This window comes from Rhincodon typus, chromosome 24 (genome assembly GCF_021869965.1).
Source record: "Rhincodon typus isolate 14 chromosome 24, sRhiTyp1.1, whole genome shotgun sequence".
In the NCBI taxonomy this organism is placed as follows: domain Eukaryota; kingdom Metazoa; phylum Chordata; class Chondrichthyes; order Orectolobiformes; family Rhincodontidae; genus Rhincodon; species Rhincodon typus.
The window spans coordinates 3,888,189-3,894,966 of record NC_063355.1 but is presented as its reverse complement, the minus strand read 5'-3'; the positions used below and the strand labels follow the sequence as shown (position 1 = coordinate 3,894,966).

Here is a 6,778-nt window from a genome sequence, read left to right as displayed (position 1 = left end):
ATCCAGACACAGAGAGGGCTGAAAGATGGCTGAATGTGGAGTGGCATTGGTGCAGTGAATAATTCCTGACTACAAAATCTTATTATGCTTAAAGTTTAATTTTACCCTTATTTCATGACGCAGACGTTCTGATGAAGACGTAATCCCAGTTGAGAGAATTAATGGCCTGTGAAAATACAAGCTCTGGGCATTTCACTGTTGTCAAAAGTTAGTTAATAAATTAGACTCAGGTTAAAAAGCAACAATGTACACGTGAAGTTGATTGCTTTAAACCCTGATAAAGCTTTAAAAAGCTCACTTCAACCCAGAGACAAACAAACAGCTCAGGAATTACCAAGCACAGGGAACTCCTTTTGGGCAGAGACAAGGCACCATGCTGAAGAAATTGGTATGTTTTATACATTAATTCCTCCTGCTTCTCACTTTACCAGTGTATTCTCTTCCGCCTGTCAGCAATGCTGACACAGATCTGTGTGGTTGATACAATAAGCCAGAATAAGTTCCTACGAGGAATTGTCACTCAGACAAACCAGCAAGGATGGCTGCTTTTGTGAAGTGGAGATGCACACATCCAGCACTATTTATGGAGTTTTATCTGTATCTAACCCCATGCTGTACCTGTCCTGAGTGTGTTTGACAGGGACAGAGTAAAGGGAGCTTCACTTTGTATTTAACTGCTTGTTGTGCTTGCCTTGGTCGTGCTTTGGAGAGTGTAGAGAGAGTTTTACTTTCCTTTGAGCCCATGCCAGACTACTGTTGGAATGTTTGCCAGGGCAATGCAGTGGAAGCTTTCCTCTGTATCTGTTGGTGCCTTTCATGGGGGATAGTATAGGGAGCTTTACTCTGTATCAAACCAATACTGTGCATAGGAGGGGTTTGATGCAAGAGTTTTGAATATTTTTCTTTATTTCTGAACGATGCTGTACTTGTCCTGGGTGTGTGTGATGGAGTGATAATCATTAAGTCAGTATACATTTCATGTATAACTCTTACAAGTGGCAGAAAGCACTTGTATTCCCAAATTGTGGACTGAATTCAAAGAGGGATTCCAGAAATTGAGAACAGCAGTGAAACAATTATACCAATCACTGCCCCTCACTATATTATTTCCTTGATTTGATAACAGGGATCTGCAGCTGGTGACTGCAATCTGTCCAAATCCCAGGAACAGGAATGGTGCACGGTCAAACTCTCTCCCCACTGTACTCACTTCCATGGACACAGTGCAGAGTTTACAATCAGAATGTCACTGCTTCCTCTCACAGCAGGGTGGCAATGAGGTTCAAGCAGAACAACCCTTTTTTTAAGTTTGGAGGGATTTGTGGGACTTGTTTAGTTTGGGATTATGGTCACCATGGACTGGTTGGACCGAAGGGATGGTTTCTGTGCTGTATGACCCTACAAATCTATGACAATTGCCACTTCACCTCCAAAGGAGTTCAGGCAAAGTGTTTTGAGCCATTTCAATGCCAAACTGCAATGCTGTGTAGATGTGACTATTCTGGAAATGGGGATGTAATACAGTAATAGATATCCCTCATGACCATTATCTGTGACTGGAATCAATCATAAATTGTAAGTCCCATCCTACAACCTTGTGTTTATACCTTATTGATATTATTGTTTCTGAAAGGAACGTTGTCATTGTTAAATGAGTGATGTTTATTTGGGCCGATCATGGCCTTTGTTGCTGGAAATGGGGAAATAGGAGGAGGCAATTCAACCTCTCAATTCTGTTGCCCCTTTCAATTGGTGACAATGTTCTTTAATCCTCTCATCAAATAAATCATGGTCAATCTCAGCTCTGAAATGTTAAATTGTCCTGGTCGGCATGGACAAGTTGGGCCGAAGGACCTGTTGACTCTTTGACCACCCAGCTCCAGCCTCAACAGATTTTTGGAGGAAGAGAGTTACAGATTTCTCTACTCTTTGTCTGAAGAAATGCTTCCTGACATCACCTCTGAACAGCTTAGTTCAATTTTTTTAAGGTTTTAACTCTCCAAGCCAGTGGACATATAATTACTTCATTAAATTTTTTTAATTGCAAAGATTTATCATAAAAGATCTTAATCTACATTCACATGTACTAAAGCAGTTCTGTACAGTTTTTGCATATCATGAAAAACAAACATTAGGATATGATATTCCCTACAGTTGCAAAAAATAGACATTTCTGACTCATGCAGGACAATATTCACAATACATTGAGGCACCGAGAGGGTCTGACAACTGAACAAACCCCCATAGTACCTTGGTGGCAGCTGCCCCAAGCTTTAGTGCGTCCCTCAGCACGTCCCAGGCCTTGGAATGTGCCAGTCTGCAACACTCGGTCAAGGTCAGCTCTTTGCACTGGAAGACCAATAGATTTTGAGCAGACCAAAGAGTGTCTTTCACCGAGTTGATGGTCCTCCAGGTGCAGTCGATATTTGTCTCGGTGTATGCCCCAGGGAACAGCCCATAAAACACGTTGTCCTGCATCATCAAATCCTTAAAGTTAGATTAGCTCTTAATCTTCTGCAATCAAGGGAATACAAGACTAATCTAGACACTGTGGTTTCATAACTTAAAGCCTTTTAGTCCAAGTAATATTCTGGTCAATTTTTACTACACTCCCTTTAAGTGCTTCCTAAGGTGGATGTTATTTGGATCCATCTTTCTTGGTCTAAATTAGATAACTTCCCCACATTGAACTGTTATCTGCCACAATTTTTCTCACTGTGATATTTTTAAGTGTTTTTTTTAAATCTGTGATTCTTTTATGTCCCTTTATTCTCACTGTAGCTCCAGGGACGTATGCTTCTCCCATTGATCCTTGTGACTGGGATTGGAGGTGGCTTCCAATATGGATTCAACATGTCTTCAATCAATGCACCTTCAATGGTAAGTAACTCCAACTGGTATTGAAGGGGGTGTTGATGATCATTTATAGTGAATTCTCTCAAGTGGGGCAGAGCAGTTACTTTGACAGAGTTTGGGATCTGTATATTGCAGTGGAAGAGAACTGACTGGGATTCTTTCTCATTCATGGGATTTGGGCATCACTGGCTGGGACAGCATTTATTGCCTATCCCTCGTTGCCCAGTTAACAGTCAATTACGTTGCTGTGGGTGTGGAGTCACATGTAGGCCAGACCAGGTAAGCAGCTATAAGGAGAGGCTGACTAGGCTGAGGTTACTTTCCCTGGAGCATCAAGGGCTGAGGGGTGACCTTATAGAGATTTATAAAATCACAAGGGGCATGGATAGGGTGAATAGTCAATGTCTTTTTCCCAAGGTGAGGGAGTCCAACGCTAGGAGGCATAGGTTTAAGGTGAGAGCAGAAAGATTTAAAAGGGACCTGAAGGGCAACATCTTCACACAGAGGGTGGTGCGTGTATGGAAATGAGCTGCCAGAGGAAGTGGTGGAGGCTGGTACAATTACAACATTTAAGAGGCATCTGGATGGGCACATGAATAGGAAGGTTTTCGAGGGATATGGGCCAAATGCTGGCAAATGGGACTAGATTTATTTAGGATATCTGGTTGGCATGGACGTGTTGGACCGAAGGTTCTGTTTCCGTGCTGTGTATTTCTATGCCTCTAAGACTGCAGTTTCCTTCCCTAAATGACATTAGTGGCTTTTTTGAACAATTGGCAATGGTTTCATGGTCATCATTAGATTCTTAATACCAGATTTTTACTGAATTCAAATTCCAAAATCTGCCGTGGTGGGATTTGAACTTGGGTCCCCACAACATTACCTGGGTCTCTGGATTAATAGTCTAATAGAATAGATAATACTGCTAGGCCATCACCTCTCCAAAGGGAGCAAACCTGCCCAGATTGATGAGGGATTTAAATCCCCTCCCTGCTGGCTGAAACATGAAACGTGGAATCAGACAGTGTGGAAAGAGGCCATTCATATCATGCACGTGCAAGCTCCTTGAAAGAGCCTTCCAATCAGTCCCTTTTCCCATACATTATTCTGATATCTTCCCCTTTTCAATGCTGTTATTAAAGTAACTTTCAAAAGGTAAATTGGATAATCATTTTCACTATCCTTTCAGGAAGTGCATTCCAAATTACCACAACATGTTTAGTATAAAAAGTTTTCTTCATCTTCCATCTCACCATTTTTTTTGTCAATTACCCCAACATGTGTCCTCCACTTACCACAGCTCCTGGCAGTGAGAGCTGCTTCACAGACAGTCTGGACCCCAGATACTGGTGGATTTACATTACCATGCCAACAGTTGTTGAGCTACTTAAAGCAGTCAACATCTTTTGCAAGTTGGGAGGGAGAGGGAGGATGTTCCAAAGTCACAAATGTGATTTCACATGGAACTAAAATAGAAGTGTTCTCACTGACACAGAAGGAGATTTAAAAAAAAAACAGAAAGCAAGCAGCAGGAGACATTTCAAACTGTTAATATTTTTATTGCTCCTGAAAGCTTGCCTCAGGGGTGCAGAGTTTCACTGGTACAGAGTGACTGTAGGCAAGTGCCCTGTTTAACACTTCGGTTGGGTGTATGATATGTGATGCTGAACACACCAACTGACTTACCAAAGAGAAACTAGTCAGCATCAGAATGAGGTTACCCACACACGAAAGAACACCTTTCACAAATTTAGGATATACCAAAGTATTATACGACCAATGATGAATTGCTGCAAGTAACAATTACTGTTGTAATAAGGAATATGCAATAGACAGTTGGTGCACAGCAGGATCACACACACAGCAAAGTGATCTCAATCAATCTGCTCCTAGAAATGTTGTTAGTGTGATTAATATTGGTCAGAATACCAGTAAGAACTAACCTGCTCTATTTTAATTAGTGCCATTCACCTGGTAGGATGCGCAGAATTTCCCATCTTTTCCAAAACCTGTGACAAGGTACTATTGTCTCGGTCACTCACTAGCATTCAGGAATCGTATTCTTTGTACATGAACTTGATTTTCTAATAATGCATGCTATCAGGCTTTTGGTAAAAATGTGGAAAATTTGGCAAAATTCAAGACTGTGCCATTGCATGTTCCTCTTCTAGATATTCCACAGTGACAAAAAATACTTAATCGATGTAAAATACTTGGGGTTATGAAAAGTTATACGTAGACGTATATCTTCCTTTCTATTCTGACAGTAATATTCAACTTGAAACATTAACTCTGTTTCTCTTTCCACTGATACTGCCAGACCCACTGAGTTTCTCCAACATTTTTATTTTTTAAAATTTCTTCCTTTCTGTTACTCTACACAGAGAATTTCAGATTTATTTTAATATTACAGTTTATTAAGGAATTCATTGCTGAGACTTGGGTCGCTCGCTTTGGCACAACATTGGATGAAACGGCCATCACACTCCTCTGGTGTGTCATCGTCTCAATCTATCCAATTGGAGGACTGATTGGAGCTCTGAATGCTGGGCATCTCTCCATAAAGTATGGGAGGTAGGAATTGACACAAACCTGTTCTGTGAAAATAATGCACCAAAGTGTAAATCACTCAGAGATAGTAAGAACTGCCGTTGCTGGAGTCAGAGATAACACAGTGTGGAACTGGAGGAACACAGCAGGCCAGGCAGCATCAGAGGAGCAGAAGAAGGGTCCCGACCTGAAACGTCAGCTTTCCTGCTCCTTTGATGCTGCCTGGCCTGCTGTGCTCCTCAAGTTCCACACTGTGTTATCAAAGTGTAAATGTTGTTTTCCAGGGGAAATATGTCATTTTGGTTCACAGATAGTTATCTACCTTCCCTCAAATGGGCTACTCAGTGACTTGCTCAATCTCATAGGCAGCTAATCTGGTGAACTGACTTGGTTTGATTTTGAGTGTGGTTTGGACTCAAACTTCACTAAATATCTCCTGCTAATTGAACCATTTGATTTGTGTTCCAGGAAGAATGCTCTGCTTTTCAACAACATTGTAGCCATCATAGCTGCTATAATAATGATGCTCAGTAAGAAGGGGAAGTCCTTTGAGATGATCATGGTGGGGAGGTTCCTCTATGGCATTAATGCAGGTACCTGCAACACTGTTTCGTCCTCCTGTGTTTATTTTCTAAGGTATTTCTAATATTTCTGACAACTGGTTCAGAGAACAATTCAGCTGTTTTGTATAATATGATGACTCCTGGCCTCTGTGTGGTTTGGATGAGTGAAAGGAGTGCAAGAAATATATAGACGAGCCAACAAAATACTTTCAATTAGAGTCAAGCGTTTGTGGAAAATGTTCATCCCACCTGGGTTGTGGTGACAGTTGAACAGAGAAATTTGTAACTTCTGTAAGTGTATTTTTTGCATTACATTCAGTAAAAAAGTGTGAGAAGGAGCCTTGTTTTATCTAAGTGGTTGAATGAGTTTGACAAAGCACTGACTGACTCACTGTACCATTTATTTATTACATTGCTGTGATGTTCGGTTCCTGAAGAGGGCTGTGCATTCACTGTCCAAGGTGCTGAACATTGGCATCAATTAATTACAGGCAAATTTCTCTCTCATTGTATTGTTGGATCTATTGTTGATGATTGTCCTGTTGGTGGTGTTATTTCTGGTTGTACCGCTGAATGTGTTATTGATGACGGTACACTTGAGTGTGCCCTTAACAGTGATGCTATGGTGTGTGTGTGTGATATTGATGACTGTAATTGTAGGTGTGTTTTTGATGGTGGTATTGTTCGTTGTGTTGTTCGGGGTGATATTGTTAGGCGTGTTATTGGTGACTATGCTTTCACAAGTATTGTTGATGAATGTTATATTGTGTGTGTTATTGGCGGTTGTATTTTGAGTGTGTTTGCAGATG

The 6,778-nt window shown here is 41.0% G+C and overlaps 1 protein-coding gene across 2 annotated transcripts in view; it reads left to right on the top strand.

Annotated features, from left to right (window-relative positions):
* Positions 1–325: 325 nt before the first annotated feature.
* The window catches only part of LOC109930619 (solute carrier family 2, facilitated glucose transporter member 11-like), a 20,700-nt gene continuing 14,247 nt past the window's right edge, over positions 326–6,778 (top strand). For both annotated transcript variants that reach the window (XM_020530086.2, XM_048611196.1), the window contains exons 1-4: positions 326–388; positions 2,782–2,880; positions 5,270–5,430; positions 5,875–5,999. In XM_020530086.2, the coding sequence (XP_020385675.2) occupies positions 374–388; positions 2,782–2,880; positions 5,270–5,430; positions 5,875–5,999 (400 nt within the window). In that variant the 5' untranslated portion in view covers positions 326–373. The remainder of the gene's footprint in view (positions 389–2,781; positions 2,881–5,269; positions 5,431–5,874; positions 6,000–6,778) is intronic.